Source organism: Pristiophorus japonicus, chromosome 1 (assembly GCF_044704955.1).
Source record: "Pristiophorus japonicus isolate sPriJap1 chromosome 1, sPriJap1.hap1, whole genome shotgun sequence".
Taxonomy (NCBI): Eukaryota; Metazoa; Chordata; class Chondrichthyes; family Pristiophoridae; genus Pristiophorus; species Pristiophorus japonicus.
In genome coordinates this window covers 337,091,947-337,116,292 of record NC_091977.1, presented here as the reverse complement: position 1 = coordinate 337,116,292, position 24,346 = coordinate 337,091,947, and the positions used below count along the sequence as shown (strand labels likewise).

Sequence of the window (24,346 nt, the reverse complement as noted above, 5' to 3'; positions counted from 1 at the left end):
TTCAAGCCCGCATCCAACAGCCAGGCAGAACGGGTAGTTCAGACCATCAAGCAAAGCTTAAAACGTGTGTCGGAAGGCTCCCTGCAGACCTCACTGTCTCGGGTCCTGCTCAGCTGCTGCACCAGACCCCACTCACTCACCAGGGTTCCTCCAGCCGAGCTGCTCATGAAAAGGGCGCTCAAAACAAGGCTCTTTCTTGTCCACTCTGACCTCCATTAACACGTCGAGGGTAGGCGGCATCAACAAAGCATGTACCATGATCGCGCAAACTTGTCACGCGATATTGAGGTCAATGACCCTGTGTTTATACTCAATTATGGACATGGTCCCAAATGGCTTGCTGGCACGGTCATAGCCAAAGAAAGGAGTAGGGTGTTTCAGGTCAAATTGGCCAATGGACTAATGTGCAGAAAGCATTTGGGCCAAACCAAATTGCGGTTCACGAATAGCTACGAGCAACCCGAAGAGGACACCACCAACTTCGACCCTCCAATACACACACAAGTGGCAACCGACATCACGGTTGACCATGAAGCCGGACTCACCATCCCCAGCAGTCCGGCAAGGCCAACTGCCCAGCAGCCCAGTGATGAACCAACCAACTCACCCACACCTGCATTTGTAGCGAGATTATCGACAAGGGAGCGAAAAGCCCCAGATCGTCTCACCCTGTAAATAAGTGTACTGTTGACTTTGAGAGGGAGTGAGGTTATGTAACCCTTGGCAACCTGTATCACACCACCACCAGAGGGCCTAACTGTTGGAGTCCCAAGGGATCCCAGCATCCCTTGGGAGCACTGTATATAAGCAGGCCTCCCACGCTGTATCAATACTCTGGAGTTCAATTAAAGGAGCTAAGGTCACACTTACTCAGTGCATGCTGTACTCAGTTTCATCCTTTATCATGAGCATAATAGATAGGACTTTCACTTAAAATCTGTAAATGTGCCTCTGCGTGAACTCTCCTCCCTAACACACTGGCCCTATGAATAATTTACTCTGCTTAATCATTGCTGCCTTGTCTACCATCCGTGCTTGGGGCCCACATTCATATGACCCTTCTAACACTACCTCTATACATTAAATTCCCCTAAGAGGATGTAGAGTTCTGTGTCCATGTCAATAGTTACATCCCCTGAGCTTGCAGTTGGCAACCTACACCGTGTGTCATCCAGCACCCAATCTTGTGCTCCGTTTAACCTTGGAGGAAGGAGTAAGCATTATTACAGCCTACTGCCCCTAAGTGGAGGCTTCTTGACAGGCTTGAGATGCTGCACTTTTTTGTTCTGATGGACAGCTCAAGAAGTGAGAACCTCCTGCAAACTGGAGCCTCAGGTCTCAACAGCATCAGTCTCAATGATAGTCAGAACAACTACATCTGTGCTTTTCCCACTATCCTTGGGGCATTCCCTTCCAGATAGATATGGAGCTGCCACTGGCTCCATGGCGGACTGCAGGTTTCCACAAGTCTCTTGCAGGCTTGCACAGTTGATATTTCTGTATGCCATTCCATTGAGTCATCTCTGAAAATTCTCAAAAGGATGTATGAAGTGATTCTACTCATTCTTCAGTGGCTCTCTGTATGCAGCCCACACAAAGTACTGGACCCTCTCTTTCTGACTCCACTAAGGTGAGCTGGTGCTCATGTAATGAGCACTCATTGGATGGTTGAGTTCCCTCCTATTCTCTGTTGTCAGGGGTATCATTTTGTGAGGTCGATACATGCAGAGAAACTTGTTTTAGCAAGGGTTATGCAGGAAATGGTTCTGCATAAAGTAGCAAGGCCAATACAGTGCCATGCTGCAAGTTCTGAAATTCCCTCCCTAAACCTTTCCAACTCCCCACCTCTCTCCTCCTTTAAGACACTCCTTGAAACTTACCTCTTTGAGGAAGCTTTCGGTCACCTGTCCTAATGTCTACTTCTTTGACTCAGTTTTTTTTTTGTGTTTGATTACGTACCTGTGAAGCGACTTGGGATGTTTTCCTACATTAAAGGCACTATATAAATGCAAGTTGTTGTAGGCAGAGCTGACAGCATGTTCCTGAGTGAAAGAGCTTGAAAGTCAAACAAGTTCCAGCTAAAGCATTCCATGCAAAGTAGTTTGTGGGTGCGAGATGCAAGAGGGGCACCAGTGATTTTCATGCTCCATTAATGATGTTGCTTGCGTACTATGGGCTTTCACTGCAGTAGAGTTAGTGAACATATCTTGGTATCTTCCTCAGCCTCTGCTACCATAATCTATGGGTGTGGCAGATTCTGTTCATTGAATCAACCTCCACCTCGCAGTTACACTCTGCAGCAAAAACAGAGACTCTCCCCGGCCCATCTCTACAAATAAAACATGCAATGGCTCCTCACCAAAGGGGACAGATCTGCCACCTGACCTTTGATGAGGTTCCATTATTTCTGCACTAGTCAGGCAGAATTGTGAGTAAAGCACAGCATCCCTTTAAAGGCTGCCGCTACCCCATTCCCAGCCTACTTACAGCCACAACACTTCCTGCACACACGAATCTTGCACAGAAAGCACATTTAAATTATCTAACCATACCAAATCCAATTATTTCTCTCTCCTTCCCCCTCTACACTGCCAAGAATTGACTGCCTCCCCATTGACAATTACTATAGTTCCAGAAATTGCATACCCCCCATGAAAACCAACAAAACAAGACAAATTAACCTGCATTTATATTGTGCCCTTGAAGTAGAAAATGTCCCAAGGAGCTGCGAAGATGCATATGGTAAAAAATGGACGCCAAGACATAGAAGTTTTTGGAGGGATGACAAAAAAAACCTTGGTCAAAGAGGTGGGTTTTTAGGTGGGTCTTAAAGGAATCATTTAGAATGTCATCTAGCATGAGGACCATCAGTGGCAATGGGTTCAAGGGAGCAATAGGTGGGTTATCAGCTTGGAGAGGTTATGGGGAGATGGGAGAAAAACTAAATAAAGAGAAAGGGGGAGAAATTGGTCTACTTTGTGCCTCTTGTTAGCACCCCCGGGGGCGCAAAAGAGTTTGCGACTGGGCACGGTGAGAACAGTGCCTCCCGCTAAATTTGGAGGGGGTTTTGCAGTGGCGGTACCACATAGCGTCATGCTCTGCTGCACCTGGTGATGCTGACATCATTACCGTGCGCAGCGCCCCAGTAGTGCCCTGGAACAAAAATTAGCCCTCGCCTCCTCGTTTTGCACCTGTCGGCTACTTGAGCACTATTTAAAGGTGCCAGAATCTGGTTTAATTTTAGTTGTCCAATAATGTTTCCTTCTTAGTTTCACATCATCAGACAGGCGTTTTGGCTAATTTGAGCAATTTGCAGTTGAAAGAGAGTTCTGGCTCATAAAGATTCATGACTTTCATTAAGGGCAGATTTGAAAGTCCAACATTTGGATAGTTTCATGGGGGCTTTGCTGGCACGGTACCTCGCCCTCCAACGTCACCATCGGTGGCAACTGAGGCACAAAGAAAGACTGAAAAATGTGGTCAGAGGTAGGAGGGCCAACAGGGCTCAACAGGAGGCCTTACTCTCCCAGAGTATTCCGGCAGAAGTTCTCCTACATCAATTTCAATTAGGAACAGAGTGTTCAAAGGCTGCGCTTCAGCAAAGACCTGATCACAGAGCTTTGCCACCTCCTACAGCCAGACCTCGAGCTTCAGACCAGGGTGAGGACGGCTCTCTCAGTGGCAGTCAAGGTCACCAATGTACTCAGTTTCTATGCCAGTGGATCCTTCCAGTGTGCAACAGGAGACATCTCCAACATCTCCCAATTTGCCATCCATTGCTGCAACCGTGACATCAAAGATGCTCTCTACAGAAAAAGAAGGGACTACAGTTCCTTTCCTATTATGAACGTGCATATGGCTTTGCCAGGATAGTGGACTTCCTCATGGTGCAGGACACAATTGACTGCACCCACATTGCTTTGTGGGCACCACATAACAATCCTGCGGTATTCCGTAACTGCAAAGGCTACCTGTTATATATGTAAACTTGTATTTACTTTGTACAGACACCCAAGGGCTCATCTCCCGGAGTCCCAAGGGATCCCATAATCCCTTGGGTGCACAGGTATTTAAGGAGGCCTCACAGGTTGGAGATGCACTCTGGAGACCTGCAATAAAAGACTACGGTAACAATTTACTTTGAGCTCACAGTGTTCAGTCTGACTCTTTCTCCATACGTAACAACTGGCGACAAGATACAGATAGTGAACCCAAAGATGAAGAGAACAGTGGGCATCCTGGAGAAATTCTCAGAGGGAGATGATTGGGAAACTTTTGTGGAGCAACTCGACCAATACTTTGTGGCCAACGAGCTAGATGGAGAAGAGAATGCTGCCAAATGTAGAGCGATTCTCCTCATCATCTGTGGGGCAATAACATATGGCCTCATGAAAAATCTGCTTACTTCAGCGAAACTCACTGAAAAATCGTACGATGATTTATGCACACTGGTCCGAGAGCATTTGAGCCCGAAGGAAAGTGTTCTGATGGCGAGGTACCAGTTCTACCCCTACAAAAGGTCTGAAGGCCAGGAAGTGGTGAGTTATGTCACCGAGCTAAGTCGCCTTGCAGGACATTGCGAATTTGAAGGACATTTGGAGAACAATTTCAGAGACCTTTTTCGTACTTGGCATTGGCCACGAAACCATACTTCGCAAACTTTTGACTGTAGAGACCCCAACCTTGAGTAAGACCATAACGATAGCCCAGGCGTTCATTGCCTCCAGTGACAATTCTAAGCAAATCTCTCACCACACAGTGCTGCTACAACTACTGTGAACAAAGTGATGTTGTTTTCAAATCGAAACATACAGGGCAGGTCACATATGCCTGCAGCTGAACGTCCGCAGATATCTGAGTCCACCATCAAGGGTGATGAATGCAAGGCCATTAAGACCTTGTTGGTGCTGCGGGGGTGATCATCATTTCCATTCATGCCAATTCAAAGGGTACGTTTGCAAGGGCTGTGGAACAATGGGACACCTCCAACATATGTGCAGGTGAGCTGCAAATCCTGTTAAACCTGCAAACCACCATGTTGCAGAGGAGGACAGATCCACGGAGGATCACGACAAACCAGAGCCTCAGATAGAGGAGGCAGAGGTACATGGAGTGCACACATTCACCACGAATTGTCCCCCGATAATGCTGAATGTTGAACTAAATGGACTCCCGATGTCAATGGAGCTGGACACGGGCGCGAGCCAGACCATCATGGGCAAAAAGACTTTCGATAAATTGTGGTGCAGCAAGGCCTCAAGGCCAGTCTTAACTCTTTTCGCATGAAACTAAGAACTTACACAAAGGGACTGATTCCCATAATTGGCAGTGCCATTGTAAAGGTCTCCGTCGATGGAGTGGTGCACAAGCTACCACTCTGGGTGGTACCGGGCGATGGTCCCACGCTGCTTGGCAGGAGCTGGCTGGGAAAGATACGTTGGAACTGGGACAACATCTGAGTGCTATCGCCCACTGACGACACTTCGTGTGCCCAGGTCTTAAACAAGTTCCCTTCGCTGTTCGAACCAGGCATTGGAAAATTCCAAGGAGCAAAAGTGCAGATCAACCTAATTCCGGGGGCGCGACCCATCCATCACAAGGTGAGAACAGTACCATACATGATGAGAGAAAGTGTAGAGATCGCGCAAGACCGGCTGCAAAGAGAGGGCATCACCTCCCCGAACGAGTTCAACGAGTGGGCCAGTCCTATTGTCCCAGTCCTCAAGGGAGATGACACCAACAGAATCTGTGGAGATTAAAAGTAACTATCAATCCTTTCTCCCTGCCGGACCAATACCCACTACCAAAGGCCGACAACCTCTTTGCAACGCTGGCAGGAGGAAAGAAGTTCACGAATCTGGATTTGACTTCAGCCTACATGATGCAGGAACTGGAGGAATCATTGAAGGGTCTCACCTGCATCAACATGCACAAAGGTCTTTTCATTTATAACAGATGCCCATTTGGAATTCGATCAGCGGCGGCGATATTCCAGAGAAACATGGAAAGCTAACTGAAGTCAGTCCCGCGCACCGTGGTCTTCCAGGACGACATCTTGGTTACAGGTCGGGACACAGTCGAGCACCTGCAGAACCTGGAGGAGGTCCTTAGTTGACTCAACCACGTGTGGCTCAGGTTAAAACTCTCGAAGTGCGTTTTCCTGGTGCCTGAAGTGGAGTTCCTGGGGAGGAGGATCACGGTGGATGGCATCAGGCCCACCGATTCGAAGAGGAGGCAATCGAGAATGCACCAAGGCCACAGAACGTGACGGAGTTGCGGTCGTTTCTCGGACTCCTGAACTACTTTGGTAACTTCTTACCGAGTCTCAGCACACTGTTAGAACCACTGCACGTCTTACTGCATAAAGGGGACGAATGGGCATGGGGCAAAAGCCAAGAAAATGCTTTTGTAAAAGCTAGAAAATTGTTATGCTCAAACAAATTGCTTGTGTTGTATGATCCATGTAAGCGTTTGGTACTAGCATGTGATGCGTCGTCGTATGGCATCGGGTGTGTATTGCAACAAGCTAATGATTTTGGGAAATTTCAACCGGTTGCTTATGCATCCAGAAGTCTAAGGCTGAGAGAGCCTACAGCATGATTGAGAAAGAAGCGTTAGCGTGGGTCTATGGGGTAAAGAAAATGCACCAATATCTGATGGGGCTAAAATTCGAAGTGGAAACTGACCATAAGCCACTTATATCCCTGTTTTCTGAGAGTAAATGGATAAATACTAATGCATCGGCCCGCATCCAGAGATGGGCGCTCACATTGTCCGCATACAACTACGCCATCCACCACAGACCAGGCACAGAAAACTGCGCCGATGCTCTCAGTAGGCTGTCATTGCCCACCACGGGGTGGAAATGGCACAGCCCGCAGATCTCGCCATGGTTATGGAAGCATTTGAGAGTGAACAGTCACCCGTCACTGCCCGGCAGATCAAAACCTGGACAAGCCAGGACCCCTTATTGTCCCTAGTTAAAAGCTGTGTGCTTCACGGGAGCTGATCCAGTGTCCCAGTGGAAATGAAAGAGATAAAGCCATTCCAGCGGCGCAAAGATGAAATATCTATACAGGCAAACTGCCTTCTGTGGGGCAATCGAGTAGTGGTTCCCAAGAACGGCAGAGACACCTTCAGCAGTGACCTCTACAGTACCCACCCAGGCATCGTAATGATGAAAGCGATAGCCAGATCCCACGTGTGGTGGCCCGGTATCGATGCAGACTTAGAGTCCTGCGAGTACAGATGTAAAACATGCTCGCAGTTAAGCAATGCACCCAGGGAGGCGCCGCTAAGTTTATGGTCTTGGCCCTCCAAACCGTGGTCTAGGGTACATGTCAACTATGCAGGCCCATTCTTGGGTAAAATGTTCCTTGTGGTTGTAGATGCGTACTCCAAATGGATTGAATGTGAGATAATGTTGACTAGTACATACTTCAACAAAGTACATACCATGATAGCGCAAATGTGTCATGCGAGATTTGAAATCAATGATCCTATATTTGTATTGATTTATGGACAAGGTCCCAAATGGTTTTCGGCACTGTCGTGGGCAAAGAGGGAAGCAGGGTGTTTCGGGTCAAACTTTCAAATGGACTCATTCACTGGAAACACTTGGACCAAAACAAACTCAGATTCACGGACTATCCTGAGCAACCCATTTTGGACCCGACCTTCTTTGACCCCCCCCAACAGTCACACCAGTGTCAACCAGCACTGCGGTTGGCCACGAAGCAGAACCCATCATCCACTGCAGCGAGCAGGACCACACCAGGCAGCAAGGCCAGCTGCACAGCTGCCCAGCGTGGGCCCAACAGTTGATTCACCAATACCAGCTTTCACACCGAGACGATCAACCAGGGCAAGAAAGGCCCCAGATCGACTCACCTTGTAAATAGTTACACTGTTGACTTTGGGGGGCGGGGGGGGGGGGGGAAGTGTTATATATGTAAACTTGTATTTACTCTGTACAGCCACCAGAGGGCTCATCCCCTGGAGTCCCAAGGGGTCCCATAATCCCTAGGGAGCACAGGTATTTAAGGAGGCCTCACAGGTTGGAGAGGCACTCTGGAGACCTGCAATAAAAGACTACGGTCACACTTTACTTTGAGCTCACAGTGTTCAGTCTGACTCTTTCTCCATACACAACACTACCATTCACTGAATGTGCAGTTGGTGTGCTACCACACATGCTAAATCCTCACCGTCAATTCTCGCTATCCTGGCAGCAGCCACGATGCCTTCATCTTGTGCCAGACCAGTGCGCTAGCTCTCTACCAGCCACCTCATCAAGTTCATAGCTGGCTGGTCGGAGACAAGGGCTATCTGCTCTCCACCTGGTACATGACTCCCTTCTGCAACCGCAACACTCCTGCCCAGCACTCATATAATGAGAGCCGTACTGTCATCAGGAACATAATTGAGCATACCATCAGAGTGCTCAAGCAATAGTTCTGCTGCCTTGACCGCTCGAGAGGCGTGTTCCAGTGCTCGCCTGACCAGGTGATGTTTCTGTCATTGTCTGATGCATGCTCCACAACTTGGCCATCATGAGGGCGCAGCCATTGCCACCAGGCATAGCTCCACCACCACAGGAGGAGGAGGACGAGGAGGAGAAGGAACAGGAGCAGCAACAGCAACGAGAGAGGAGGCAAGCACCCAATCGGCCTTCAGCAAGGGTGGTCCGTGACTGCCCCATCAGACTTGCTGGTTGCTCTGCACATCGCCATCATTACATCTTTTTCTCATTCCATACCACAGCCCCAAAACTGAAATGAAAGACAACACCAAATAGGCAACATTCCAATTAAAATTTTACCTGAAAACATTAACCAGATATGTAAACAACAATTCAATTTACTATTCACCTTTGTTCAAAACCTTATATTCCCTCTTAATACTGCCTTTACCTATTCTCCTGCTCCTACATAATGTCTCCCCCATGGCTGCAGCACTGTTGGTGGAAGGCTGCTGAGTGTCAGAGCCAGAGACGATGGATGGCTTTGGAGGACGTCCTCGACCAGCTGTGGGATTGGAAGGCCCGGCTGTAGATTGCATCACCTTAGGCTGAGCGGCGGCAGTCTGGGCTGGCTGGATGACGGGCATGGACAATTGTAATGGCGGAGTGGCAGTGGTGGGATCAGGAATGCTATCATCCTGAGAGAGTACAGCAGGTTCCTGCTCCACTGACCCACTGCCACTCCCCTGGGGTAGCATCTCAGCATCCCTACCAGTCTACTGGAGCACAGATTGGTGGCTTACTGCGACACTGTGAGATCCCTGGTCAACTGTGGTGGACCCAACGATGATGGCAGCAGTCAGAGCTTACGTAGCATCCAACTTGCATGCCACGCAACTGCATGAGAGCAATCTGAGCTTCGATGCCAGCAACCATTGTCTGCATTACAGCACTAAGACATTGCGTTGCTTCCACCTGTGCTGTAATAGAAGCTGCCACATCGCCCATGACACGCATCATGAGGTCTGGGACCCTATGGTCGCTCTGGGAGCTGAAAGCTGATTGAGTGCTCCTGTTCCTCCTCCTCGTCTTCCTCCTCCTGCTCATCCTGAGGTGGTGGAGCTATGCCTGGTGGCAATGGCCTGCAGACTTGAAATGATGGGCTCCATGGTGTGCGCAGAGCTCTGTGCAATGTTGGAGTTGGTCGACTCCATGCCCCTTATCTTTGCCGAGAGGCTCTTGGGCACCCTTGCCATTGCCCCTATCATCTCGGAATGCATGGCCATCACCCTTGTTGTGAATGCCTCCCCATTGCGGTCCTCCTCTGAGTCCTGTGCAGCAGACCTCGCACGCAAAATCTCCTTCTGGGAGCTGGCCCCCCAAGCTACCTTTTCCCTTTGGCCTTGCTACAGTCCCCCGGTGCATCACCCAGTGCAGACCCCTCTACTAAGCTTGCCTCTAACAATTGCAAAGTCCCAGTCTCTCAGGTGGATAGCTGTGAATGTAGGCAAGGCATGAGGTAAGAATATGAGTTTCAGTAGGTGCAGATGCTTGGTGGGCAAATTGTGGGGGAGTGGTGCTTTTCGCAGTGTGCACAGACAGAGGTTCAAATGTTGGTATGTAGGACATGTTGAAGCATATACTCACCTTGACCACCTGACTGAGGACATTGAATTTGTTACGACACTGTGTCAGGCAGTGTTCCCTGACACTACTGATCGAGACCTCCTGTGCCACTTCGCTCCACATTGCCCTGGGGCAATGGCCTCCTTCCACTTGCTGGGAACAGCGCTTCCCTCCTTTGCTTCACTGCCGCCACCACTGCCTCCAATGTGATGTCAGTGAACCGACGAGCTCTTTCCCTTGGATTTGTATTGGGAGCAGCCATCGCCATGACGTGTTTCACTTGCTGTCGGGTCGACTTTAGTTCCAGGATTGATGTAAATGAGGATCTGTACATTGATACAATCTCCCCTTTTAAGAGCTGGAATGAGCCAGTGTGAAGGAGTGAAGGATGATTCCCGAATGCAAGTCACCTGAAATTCACTAGTGCTCTGGTGGTAGTGCCCCTGTAGCACACCATTGAGCTCATTAGCACTTAACTTACCACCCCCTTCCTTCCTATAGTGTTAAAGCCCAATTTAGAAGAGTCCTTTGTGCCTGGTGTTAAATTTTCAAAATTTAAAAAGTTAACTCCCCAGGTGGGGTGCTACCGACTTTCTCCTCCATAAGGTTTGAGGCTAAGATAGGGGTTCGGCCTGGCCAGGGATGGAGGGGGGAGGGGATGTAGGGAGAAGCACATAAATATATTTTAAAAGTAAGGGGGCACGGGAGAGAAGTTAAGGAGGTGGTGTGTAGTGAAGAAAAGAAGCCAGGCATTAGCTTTGCTCTCCAGTATGATCTTAGAACAATGCTCAGTTTTGGTACAGGAAAGTGAGGCCAGCAGCCAAAACTTAAGACAATATTGCCTTTGGTGTGCATCTCATGGGACATGTGGCAAAGATTTACCATGGTAGTTGGAAACTTTAGGGAGAAAGAATACACATCCTTTCCAGAATATTTTGTTCCTTTGTGTATGAGTGCTTGACATCAGATTTGAGCCAAGGGACTCTGGCAAATTAACTCAAACTGGTCAAATTTAAGTTAATTCTAGCTGTGGATCAATGCGCTTTTGAGGTTCAGATAGCAACAATCCACATAGTGTACCTTGATGTACACTTAGAATAAGTTGTTTCAACTTATAGTCAGATGCTCTTGAGATTTATCCTAATACTTGATTAGTTTTGATGATTACACCTTCACATTGACTGGAACCTTTCAATGAATGGTCAATAATCACATTGAAATGTGTTCTTTTTTTGCTAAATGGAGTTCCCTTCACCATGTGAAAGTTGTTTCCTGTTTCCATATGTATTACCTTGTATTTCTCTGAAAGAATGAAAGAACTTGCATTTATATAGTGCTTTTCATGATCTCAGGACACCCCAAAGTGTTTTACAGTCAATTTACAGTACTGTTGAAACATATGTAGAAAATAGCAGCAGTAGTAGGTCATTCGGCCCTTTGAGCCTGCACCACCATTCAATAGAGAGAGGGAGGAGAGGCCATGTCAGCCTATGATTGGTGCTGTTGTATAATGTGTTTTGTTCCAGAAGTCAGGCAGCTTTAGTGCTTCTCTTTTTTTGAACTGAGCCTCACTTCCCTGAAGCTGAGCTTCATTGGTGGGGTGTAGGAGTCAATTAATTGAATTAGGTTTTATTTTGGTTTTATTTTTTTTTTATATTGTAAAATGTCCTAAAATTGTATTAAAACTTTAGTTAGAAGTTACTTATATCGATGATGTTTTTTGTTGAATCAGTGGAATTTACTTGGTGTTTCTCATCGCGGTCAAAGTGTAGAACTATCACAGAAGTAGTTATTTATTAACCTTAAAATGTTCTATTCTTTTGTGCTCTTTGATTTATAAATTATGTTTTCATCTCACTATAAAACAACAGACAAATATTTTATTTGGGGCTTGGTGATACTGAGACACTCAACGAACATAAAATGCACTAACTTTTGCAAACAGTGGGCTAATGTCACGTGATCAAATGTGATGTGATTAAGCATCACATGAGCGGTGTCACATGATTGAATGCCATGTGTCAAATGTTACATAATCAAATCTCCAGGCATATGCCAAACCAGAGTTGGCAACCTAAGCCGAGAATGTTATTACTGAGCTAAGGCTGAAATCCTACTGCCATTCACTCGACCATCTGCTTAATTGGCCTAAATCTCTTCTTTTTGTTTTGCTAATCCTCCTTAATTTTCTTACTTTTTCTTTTCTGAAGACACTAACTCCTTGCTGGGGCACAGCTGCCCAAAGGTTTCTTGCCCAAGTTGTCATTCTTCAATTGTGAAGCATGACAGAGTTTATGAGCAGGCTAACCAACTACTGAGCCCAATTCTGTTCCCACATGCACTGCCAGCAGCCATCACTGGACAGTGGTCAGAGGGGTAATTCCTGGCTGATTTTCTTCGACTAAACCTGGGTTTCTGAAGCCCATTGTAAAACCCTTACCACCAACTGTGACTGAGAGCAGCTAACAGCACAGAATGGGGACTGATGCTATGGCTCTTCTGGTCTGTATGGCTGCTTTTCACCCCAGCCCCATCCATGCCCTGATCTCTTCAAATGTTGCTTATCCCTCTTACCAAGGTGTCAGGAAATATTCTAATACTACAAGGAGTTCTCTCTTCCAATTTATTTGTGCATGGTGAACTCAGGACAGATATCACAACATTTCACTCATAATTGACCTCCAAACACTGCCTTTTCCATTCATTACCACTTTGGCTTCGTAACACCAATCCAGTTTTTAATCCCAGTAACTCATTTGTCATTAATTACATGAGCCTTTAGTTACTCCTCAAAGAATTCCAGTAGCCTATTGCATCTAAGTCCTTGGTGACTGCTCCTTTTGGTCTTCATGTCTTTAGATGAGCATTGGTAATGTCCTTTGTAGTCTCAAGCACTTCCTTCTCCACAGATGCTAGGCTAACTGACCTCTAATCTTTGGTTTCCTTTTTTAGTAACGGGGTAATATTTCAGTCTTCACTTAAAATTGAAGTTTGCTTTGGGTTAACACGCCTAGAACTGCATCGGTACAGTAAATCAACAAATTATCCATTGTATGTCTCTGAATTTGAAAATTCACATACTTCATCCCATAAGTTTTTCATTTTGAAATCAGTAATATTTGCTCTTAACAGTTGTGGGAGAAAGAATAGTTTCCCATTTTTTACACTCAAAGATAGATCTTTTTATTACACACTGACAGCTCTTTAAACTTCCCAGACCTGGAGGATTAGCGTGAAAAAAGCTGCTCTCTGATGGATCTAAATCTACCAATCAGGGATCAGCATTTTCCAGGCCTCATTGCCCAGGAAGTTTAAAGAGCTAAGGCTGAGACGAAGCCAAAAATCATCTTTCTACATAAAAACTAAAGGAATTGGGGCAGGATTGAGGGGCTGATGGAACATGGGAGCATAGAAATTGCTAGTCAAAAAAAGACCAAGGTCCATCTGATTTGCCTTCTACCTACCTAGTCACATGATACAATGATAATGGAGTTTTTAACTAATCATAGGAATCAATATCTATCAATTAGTCTCGACCAGATTCAGACATGACATGAGGAAACTACCAGTGGTGGAGAGCTTTGGTAACCATAGGTCCAAAGTCACCTTTTCCTCCTAAGCATGCTACACTTACTATGTGTCATGTCTCAAAATACTCAACGGCAGGATAAAGGTAGCTTGTGGGCCAACTTGACCCATAGGCCACTGCTGTACTGTCCCAATGTACCATTTTCCCATTCACAGCTCCTTGTGAACTCTTTAGGCGACACAGATAGTTACTGCCTAATTAGGAACATTTTTGCAATCTAGATTTGTGTTCAAACACAACTGAATTAATTACTCTCCTACCAAGCATGGAGAGAAGAACTTCTGTTCATTATTCTGGGCTGGATGTTAGCGTTGGCTCGGAGATAAAGGGCTGAAATTACCCACCGCCGGTCGACGAGGTGCACCTCCCGGTTCCGTGGGTTCTGGCCGCCCCATGCATTAGGGTGGCCTAGCCGTCAAAATTCAGCTCTTCGGAGATTTTTTTCGAGCAGGGCGGAAGGGGGTTGGGGCGGAGTATTCATATTGTCAGTCATCAGCGCCACGCTGGCGCATCACAACGTCTCTCCTCTTCAGTTAAAGGGGAGAGCTGCTGCGAACTCTGCAATCACTTTAGTGGCAAACACTGGGCCATCAGGGAGAGTTTTGGCCGGGCCAGTGACCTGGCACTCAAGAGGGTGTGCCAGGCTGCCTATTGGCAGCCCGGCCGAACCCACGACCATAATTGTCGGACCGACCTGGCAGTCGGCCGGCAAAAAATGAACATGGCGGCCGCAGCAGTGCATCCTCTGCTTTTAGGGCAGCTGGGCCGCCATGCCACAGAGAAAAGCTTTGGGGGGACCGATTGGCGGCAGGGCCGCTCCCGCGGGTCAATATTGGGAAAAGGGCAATTTCGCGAGGGGGTCCCCACCATTCGGTAAAGAGTCAGCACGTGCACCCCGCGGTGGGAAAACGGGCGGTGAAGTCCCTGGTACCAATCCAAAACTCACGAAGGGCAATATCTAAAATGGCAGCCCCTCTGCGGGCATTCCACGCCGCCCCGTGGCCATCGCATTCAGGCAGCCAGAGGCCTTATCAGAAGGGACAATTTCGGCCCCAAAGAGTTCCTCACTTCACAAGTACCTTCTTACACGCACTATGTGTATTTGGTGGTCCATCATATAAATGCTCTTGTGAACGAGGTAGTGAGGTGGTTATAGAAACATAGAAACATAGAAAATAGGTGCAGGAGTAGGCCATTCGGCCCTTCTAGCCTGCACCGCCATTCAATGAGTTCATGGCTGAACATTCAACTTCAGTACCCCATTCCTGCTTTCTCGCCATACCCCTTGATCCCCCTAGTAGTAAGGACCTCATCTAACTCCTTTTTGAATATATTTAGTGAATTGGCCTCAACAACTTTCTGTGGTAGAGAATTCCACAGGTTCACCACTCTCTGGGTGAAGAAGTTCCTCCGCATCTCGGTCCTAAATGGCTTACCCCTTATCCTTAGACTGTGACCTCTGGTTCTGGACTTCCCCAACATTGGGAACATTCTTCCTGCATCTAACCTGTCTAACCCCGTCAGAATTTTAAATGTTTCTATGAGGTCCCCTCTCATTCTTCTGAACTCCAGTGAATACAAGCCCAGTTGATCCAGTCTTTCTTGATAGGTCAGTCATGGATTAGCAATGCAGAAGCTGTGAGATCAAATCCAACCATAGCAATTGTGAAGTTGAATTCAATAAATCTGGTAATTTGTGGTTAGCACCTGAAAAAAACGCACAAAATCTGTCAAACTGTTGTTACAAGTGCAACTGGTTCTTTAACGTCCTTCAGGAAATGGAATTTGCCACCCCTACCCATTTTGGCCCACACCTAACTATCTGATTGAATCAACGCCCTCTGAGGTGGTCCAGAAATCCATTCATTTGCCAAGGTAACTAGTGATCGGAAATAAATGCAGCTTTGCCAGTGTCAGTCACATCTCAAGTATGAATTTAAAAAATAAACTGTGTTTGCTGTGATTTTGGCCAATGTAACTGATGTTTATTTAATTGATATTTGTGCTCTAACAGAGAGGATGTGAAACGACTGCAGACACTACGCCGCGCAGTGCGTCAAGAAGTCACAGAGATAGAGGTTCAGCTTGAGGATCGCGCTCGGCAATTTGGAGAAGGAATGAGAATAGTAAGTTTAATATAAAAGGAAGCATGTTTTATTCAATTGCAAAACTTACCAGCTCTATACAATTCACATCTGGCCATGTCTTTGAGCTGTTGCCTGCTTAGTTTATTGAAAAAGGAGTACAGTCCAGATTCCCGGCAGTAGATAATGCAAAATGATTATCATCAAGGGAAATTTAAATGAGCAGATTAATTGCTCTGTGAGTATGTTTCTCTCTCAAAGAATAACTGTACACTTCAGTATTACTTGGGATCTACACTAAATAGGTTTAGAGTAGTTATAGAAAAGCATGAGGAACAATCAAACATGAAAATACTCAACTGCAGGAGGGTTAATTTCAGTGAGTTGGAAAGGGATCTGGCCCAGGTGGATTGGAATCAAAGATTGACAGGTAAAACTGTAAATAAGAAATGGGAGGCCTACAAATAGGAGATAGTTCAGGTACAGAGCAGACACATTCCCATGAGAGGGAAAAGAAGGGCATCTAAAAACTACAGCTGCCTGGATGATGAAAGATTTAGAGCTGGATTTTCAGTTGGATTGCACCTCTTTTCGTGCCCTGGAGGGGTGGTAAGGGTATTGAAATGCTTACTGCCTGGGCGGCTAGCTTCCAGCGCCTCACCGGGAAATTCGGTGCCGGTTTTGTGGCAGCGCAAAATGCTACTCTCTCGCTCTGTAGTTTCATTCAAATCATGACGTTAGTCGTCATGCAACAGCCCCACTAGCACAATGGTTGTTAAATTAGGTGGTAACTGTTGTGTATAGAAGAACTCCGCGAGGCTGAGTACTGTGAGCTAAACTTAGTGTAACCTTAGTCTTCTTTATTACAACTCCAGAGTGCCTAAACAACATGGCGGCCAACCTTTTATACTGGCCCTGCACGTGTGTGCAGGTGACCATTAGGACTCCAACAGTCATGCCTTCTGGTGGCAAGTATTACATAGTTAGATACATAACATCACTCCCCTCCAAAGTTTTCGGTACAAGTTATTTACAAGTTGAGGCGATCCCTAGTCCTTCGCTCCCTGGTTGATCGTCTAAGTTCAAACCCTGGCGTGTGTGAGTTGGCTGGACCATTGCTGCACTGCACCGTGACTGGTCTGACGGGACTGTCAGGAACGGTGGGTTCATCCTTGTGATTGACAGTGAGGTCGATTGCTGGTTGGGTATGTGTTGGTGGATCGTCGATGGTGATGTCCTCTTCAAGTCGTTCCTGGTTGTCAGTAAATTGCAATTTGGTCTGATCTAAATGCTTTAACAATTTGATTATAAACACCCTCTTCCTTTTGTTGGCCAAAACAGTGTCATCAACCCACTTGGGACCATGACCGTAATTCAGGACAAACACAGGGTCGTTAACATCAATGTCGCGTGAAACAGTCGCGCGATCGTGGTACATGTTCTGCCGGTGTCGTCAGGTTTCCACATGATCATTAAGATCCGGGTGGACTAGGGAGAGCCTGGTTTTGAGGGCTCGCTTCATTAACAATTCTGTCAGGGGAACCCCGGTGAGTGAGTGGGGTCGCGTCCAGTAACTGAGCAAAATGCGAGACAAGCGGGTTTGCAGGGAGCCGCCCATTACGCGTTTCATGCTCTGTTTGATGGTTTGGACTGCCCGTTTGACCTTTAGATACGTGCTTAAACGGAGCAGACCTGACATTCTTGATGCCATGGCGGGTCATAAACTCATTGAATTCCGAGCTGGTGAAACACCGTTCATTGTCGCTGACAAGGACGTCGGGCAAGCCATGGGTGGCGAACATGGCCCGGAGGCTTTCAATGGTGGCTGTGGATGTGCTGGATGACATGATTACGCATTCAATCCATTTGGAGTAAGCGTACACTACTACTAAAAACATCTTTCCTGGAAAGGGGCCGGCAAAATCTACGTGGATCCTGGACCACGGTTTGGAGGGCCATCACCACAGACTCAGTGGAGCCTCACTTGGTGCATTGCTCAGTTGCGAGCAAGTGTTGCACTGATGCACGCATGACTCCAAGTCCGAGTCAATGCCGGGCCACCAAACATGCGACCTGGCAATTGCCTTCATCATGACAATGCCTAACTGGGTACTGTGTAGGTCGCGTGTAAACGTTTCCCTGCCTTTTTTTGACAAAACCACATGATTACCCCATAAGAGACAATCCGACTAGATGGACATCTCATCTTTGCGTCGGTGAAATGGCTTAATTTCATTTTGCACTTCCGCGGGAACAGCCGACCAGTTCCCATTTAGGACGCAACTCTTTACTAATGATAGCACAGGATCCTGGCTGGTCCAGGTCCTGATCTGGCGAGCTGTGATGGGTGACCCCTCGCTCTCAAAAGCACCCCTGACCAGTAGCAAGTCTGCGGGCTGTGCCATTTCAACCCCAATGGCGGGTAATGGTACCCGGCTGAGAGCATCGGCACAGTTTTCAGTGCCTGGTCTGTGGCGGATAACATAGTCATAAGCGGATGATGTTAGTGCCCATTTTTGGATGCGGGATGAAGCATTGGTATTTATACCTTTGCTCTCTGAAAACAGTGAAATGAGCGGCTTGTGATCAGTTTCAAGCTCAAACCGAAGTCCAAATAGGTATTGGTGCATTTTCTGAACCCCTTATACACATTCTAACGCCTCTTTCTCAACCATACTATATATAGGCTCTCTCAGCCTTCGGCAGGCTTCTAGATACGTATGCAACCGGTTGGAGGTTGCCCGCTACATTGGCTTGCTATAACACACAGCTGACCCCGTACGACAAGCTAGCACTAAACGTTTACATGGGTGTAGAAGTAACTTATTTGAACATAGCAGGTTCCTGGCTTTCTCAAAGGCTGTGTCTTGAGATTTGCCCCAAACCCAGTCGTACTCCTTATGTGCAAAGACTCTAACAACGTGCTCAACCTGGGTAGAAAGTTAACAAAATAGTTGAGGAGTCCCAGGAACGAACACAGCTCCGTCACATTCTGTGGTCTGGGTGCATTCTTGATGGCTTCTGTCTTTGAGTCCGTGGGTCTGATGCCGTCTGCTGCAATCTCTCTCCCCAAAAATTCGACCTCTGGCGCCAGGAAAACACACTTAGAGCATTTCAGCCTGAGTCCCACTCTGTCTGGTTGACTTAGAACCTCTTCCAGGTTGTGTAGATGTTCGATGGTGTCACGACCAGTGATCAGGATGTTGTCTTGCAAAACAATGGTGTCCGGAACAGATTTCAGCAAACTCTCCATGTTTCTCTGGAAAATGGCTGCAGCCGAACGAATCCCGAAATGGCACCTGTGGTATATAAATAGCCCTTTGTGTGTGTTGATGCACGTTGGTCTTTTCAAAGATTCAGCCAGCTCCTGTGTCATGTAGGTGGAGGTTAGGTCCAATTTGATGAACAACTTCCCCCCCCGCTAACATTGTGAACAGGTCAACCGCCTTGGGCAGCGGGTACTGGTCCTACAGTGAGACTCGGTTAATCGTTACCTTGTAGTCTCCTCAGATTCTGACCGTGCCATCGCTTTTCAACACCCAAACAATTGGACTGGCCCACTCATTGAACTCGACTGGCGATATGATTCCTTCGCGTTGGAGTCTGTCCAGTTCGATCTCGACTTTCTCCCTCATCATGTACGGAACTGCCCGAGCCTTGTGATGGACAGGCCATGCATCGGGGCCCAGGTGGATCTGTACCTTGGTGCCTGTGAAGTTGCCGATGCCTGGTTTGAATAGCGACGGAAACTTGCTCAGCATTTGAGCACACGAGGCGTCATCCACATAAGATAGTACTTTGATGTCGTTCCAATTCTATTTAATCTTTTCTAGCCAGCTTCTGCCGAACAGCGTTGGGCCATTGCCTGGAACAATCCACAATGATAGGTCATGCACAGCTCCATCATATGATACCTTCACTGTCGCACTTCCAATGACTGGTATGAGCTCTTTGGTGTAGCTACGCAGCTTTGCATTAATCGGGCTCAGTTTGGGCCTTTGCGCTTTATTGCCGCACAGTTTCTGGAACGCCTTCTGGCTCATTATTGACTGACTCGCACCCATGTCCAACTCCATGGATACTGGAACTCCATTTAATTTGACTTTCAGCATTATCGGAGGGCTCTTGGTGGTGAAGGTATGTACCACATACACTTCTTCCTCGGGTTGAGTTCTCTGCGCTGTGCGATCCGCGTCGGATCGATCATCCTCTGCCACGTGGTGTGCCGCAGTACGTTTGCACATTCGCTGGAGGTGCCCCATTGTTGCGCAGCCTTTGCACACATAGTGCTTGAATCGACATTGATGGGCCCGATGATTACCCCCGCAGTGCCAACACAGTGCTAATGGATTCACATTCACCCTCGATGGCGGACTCTGAGTCATCACAGGTCTTGCAGCCGCAGACGTATAGGCCCTGCCATATGCAGTTCGGCCTGCTAGCGACATAATTTTATGCACAGTACTTGCCGGTGAGCTTCGATGTTGAGAAGGTATCTGTTTGGTGTTATCATCCATGGCCATGCAGCCTGGGCGATCGCGATGGCTCTGCTCAGATCTAGGTTTTCGGCAGCCAGCAGCTTTTGAAGAATGACCTCGTGGCTGATGCCCAGCATGAAAAAATCCCACAGCATTTGCCCCAATGCAGCTCCAAAATCGCAAGATCCCGCGAGGTGTCTCAGGTCGGTGACATAATCTGCCATATCCTGGCCCCCGGAGCGATGGTGCGTGTAAAAACAATATCTGGCCATGAGGATATTCTCATTCAGCTTGAGGTGGCCCCGAACCAGCGTTTTGTCGGTGCGAGCAGATTCTTGATGAGGCCATGTATTTTAGGCCCACAGACAGTGAGGAGAACCGCCCTGCGCTTGGCCGCTTTAGTGTCTCCTTCCAGCTCGTTGGCCATGAAGTACTGGTCAAGACGCTCGACGAAGGCTTCCCAATCATCACCCTCTACAAATCTCTCTCATATTCCAATGGCAGCCATGGCTGCGTGAAGGTTCGTATTCTGTTACTCATCGCCAGTTGTTGTATGTAGAAGAACTCCACGAGGCTGAGTGCTGTGAGCTAAACTTAGTGTGACCTTAGTCTTCTTTATTACAACTCCAGAGTGCCTAAACAACATGGCAGCCAACCTTTTATACTGGCCCTGCACGTGTGTGCAGGTGACCATTAGGATTCCAACAGTCGTGCCCTCTGGTGGCAAGTATTACATAGTTACATACATAACAGTAACTCCACATTTAACATCCGTCCCAAGTCTCGCCTGAAAAACCAGACGGCCCCACGGTCAAATAGGCGCAATTTGCAGCATATTTAAAGTGAGGGAGGAGCATCCTAAGTCAGTCAAAGTAACATTTTACCAACGACACCAAAGTTGTTCCCTCAACCAACAGAACCAAACCGCAACCCCCCCGCCGCACCCCCCCACTCACCCCAGAAAGTAACAAAACAAAACACAACAAGCACAATGAAGTGCAACAATGTAACTACATATTTGCAACTATTATTTACATTGGAACTACATGATCCCATGGTGGTCAAAGTTGTCAATCAGTCTTTGCCGGACATTACCCCCAGTCACCTTTACCCCTCCTATTATTCCTAGTTCCCTTCCTCAATGTGGCCTCAGTGCATACAGCAAGGCTGTTTGAGAGTTGCTGTGTGTGTGTGGCAGACAGTATAGATGGCCTACCAGGACGCCCTGGGCCTGGAAGGCCCGGCTGCAAACACCACCACCTCAGCATCGGCGGCTGCAGTCTGGGATGGCTCGGGTGTAGACTGCAGTAAGTGTAAAGGTGGCGGGGCAGTGCTGGGAGCCGGAATGTTGTCATCTTGAGGAAGGACAGCACCTTCCATTTCCAGGGGCCCACTGCCACTCTCATCAGCATCCGGAGCACAATGTGTGAGCACATATTGCTGGTCTGCTTCAGCACTGTCACTTCCCCATCGGAATGTGGGGAACATCATCATCATCATAGGCAATCCCTCGAACGAGGATGACTTGCTTCCACACCAAAAGGAATGAGTTTGTAGATGTTTCAATGAAGGACCTGATATTCCAGTCCTGAACTCGAGGGGTGGAAGATGCCTGTGCGTGGACTTTTTTAACGTGTGGTGATCGTTGCACATCAGCCACCACACAGGCTTGACAGAGCTAGGCCTTTATCCAGTGGCAAGGGTTAACCAGGACAACTAGAGACCTGCTCTGCTGCACGGATCTAGTGCGCACACATATCGCAGTGTGGGCAGGTCCGTGCTGCCTCTGGGCCCTCAGCTCTTCTGGGCCCCGTACCCCATTCGCCGCACCTCCATCACAAGCATTCACCGCTCCTCCGCCACAAAACATTGGCCGCACCTCCGTCACGATCTCTCACCGCACCGCTGCACCAAACATTTGCTGCACCTCCGCCGCGATCACTCTACGAATCTCAGCCACGATTGCTCACTGTTCCTCCATCCCGACCTTCCCGCTCCTCTGCTGTACCTGGGCCCTGCCGATGTTCCTGCCCATGCTCCAAATGGCTCTGTCCCTTCATGGCACGCTCTGGGTTTCATTTCCCCTAGTGCTACCCTGCTCTATTGCCTTCTCCTTGTGCTTTGACTTTTTAAATTTTCACTCACCTGAACCCTCCCCCCCCACCAGTAATTAGTTTAAAGCCCTATCTACAGCCCGAGTTATTTGATTCGCCAGGACCCCACTCCCAGCACGTTCTAAGTGGAGCCCGTCCCAACGGAACAGCTCCCTCTTACCCGGGTACTGGTACCAGTGTCCCACGAACCAAAACCCATTTCTCCCACACCAATCTTTCAGACACTCACAGACAACCAAGTGTTTAACTCTCTAATCTTATTTACCCTATGCAAATTTGTTAATGATAGCAAGGCAGTAAAGTTGAAGTGAATCCTTGTCCAGTGATCATAGGATTAGACATCAGAAAGAAAAACAAAAGGTTTATATTTTTCAAGAGGGCAGGAGCCCTGAAAGGTTACATGCCCTTTTAAAGGGTTGCTTCCAGCTTTGGTTTCCAAAATAGCCAGGCGTGGTTCATACTCAAAGTTGTGCTGAAAATTCACCAGAAGAAAGTTTGATCTACAACGGACACTGTAGAAATGACTGTTGCTAATAACAGCAGATAAATGTTTAATGTGTTTGCATGGCATTCGTCTGTGTGGGGAACACAGATAGAATGGCAGCAGTCAGTGATTGCATGGCATTACACTGAGACTGAGCCAGAGTACATTGAGCCTGAAACGCAGCAGTCTGCGAGTTCATGCCAGCAATCACTGACAGCATCACATCACAAAGTACTTGCGTAGTTTGGGCCTGTGATGTGATTGCTGCTGCCACGTCAATCATGGCACACACCATCCCATCAGGGACTTCACTATCGCTCGTTGAGCCCATCTCGCTCTGTGAGCGGACAAGGTTGGGCTCGTTGGACTCCTGAGAGGCGCGGACAATGCTTGAGGCGACCTCCGCCACACTCACCCATGAGGTCATGGTGCATTTGCGCGGTCTCCCTGGACATAGCCACCAAGTCCAGGTGCACATCCGCCTGTCTCTCAGTGGGACTCCTGGGCCGACTCACCCTCCGGGTAGCTGGGCTCTGGGCTTCCCCTCCTGCTGTGCAATGCTGTAGGCCACTGGGGCCAGGAGCCTCATGCTCCTCAAACCCCTTGAATTCAGGCTCCTCCCCAGTGGTATCCCCACTCGCTGGGACTGATGGCATCTCCCGCTCAGTGAGCACACTGTTGTCCCCTCCCTTGTCCTCTCCCCCGCCCCTAGATGTTGACAGTTCATGGGCAGGCTGCTGCACTTCTGGCTGATCATCTGTACGCACAAAGCAACAGATGTGTGGTTAGCAGCAGGGGAGGGGGCAGGGAGATAAGAGGAAGCTGACATTGGACATGTATATGTAAAGGGGGTCGGCCATTTGATATCGGGGGTCGAGGAACTCACATAAATCGCAAATGTCATTCACATACCGTTACTGCCCATAGGGGGCTGTGCCTCGCCACCGGCCACTGAACGAACTGGGTGCCCATGAGGGCCGAAACTCGCTGCTCCACCTCAGTGAGGTCCTGAAGATCAGACTCTCCACCTCCGGTATGCTGCTGCTCCTAGCCAATTTCGCCTACAATAAGAACAAGAAGGTGCTGTGAGTGAGTGTGCAGCTCATCATGTGGCACATGTGCTTTCCATAGTAGAGTAGCTGCTACTGTCTGGAAGTATAAAGATATGCATTTTAATCTGCATGGCTGTGCACAGAGCATGTGGGAAGGCTGGGAGAAGGTGAAAGCCACCTCGGATTGCGGCTCAGGGTTTGCCCAAGCATATCAAGAGTTAAAGGGTAGTGAGAGGAGGGGTGAAAATGAATAGGGGACAAGAGGGTCCGCACCACTTGAATGCGCAGGGCATGGCTGGTGACCTGAGACTCCAGCTTTCAGGTGGCTTCAGCAACCCACACCATGACCTGGAACTCATAGAGAAGGGGCAGCTCCGGCAAAGTCTTTACATAGAGACAGTGATGTTGCAACCATGGCAGGGGTTCATAAATGTAAAAGGTGCTCACCCTGATGACCC

General features: G+C 48.0%; 1 protein-coding gene across 1 annotated transcript in view; it reads left to right on the top strand.

The window, feature by feature from the left end:
- itprid1 (ITPR interacting domain containing 1) overlaps window positions 1-24,346 on the top strand; it is a 185,103-nt gene that overhangs the window by 146,045 nt on the left and 14,712 nt on the right. The window contains exon 15 of the mRNA XM_070874657.1: window positions 15,691-15,802. Within this exon, the coding sequence (XP_070730758.1) occupies window positions 15,691-15,802 (112 nt within the window). The remainder of the gene's footprint in view (window positions 1-15,690; window positions 15,803-24,346) is intronic.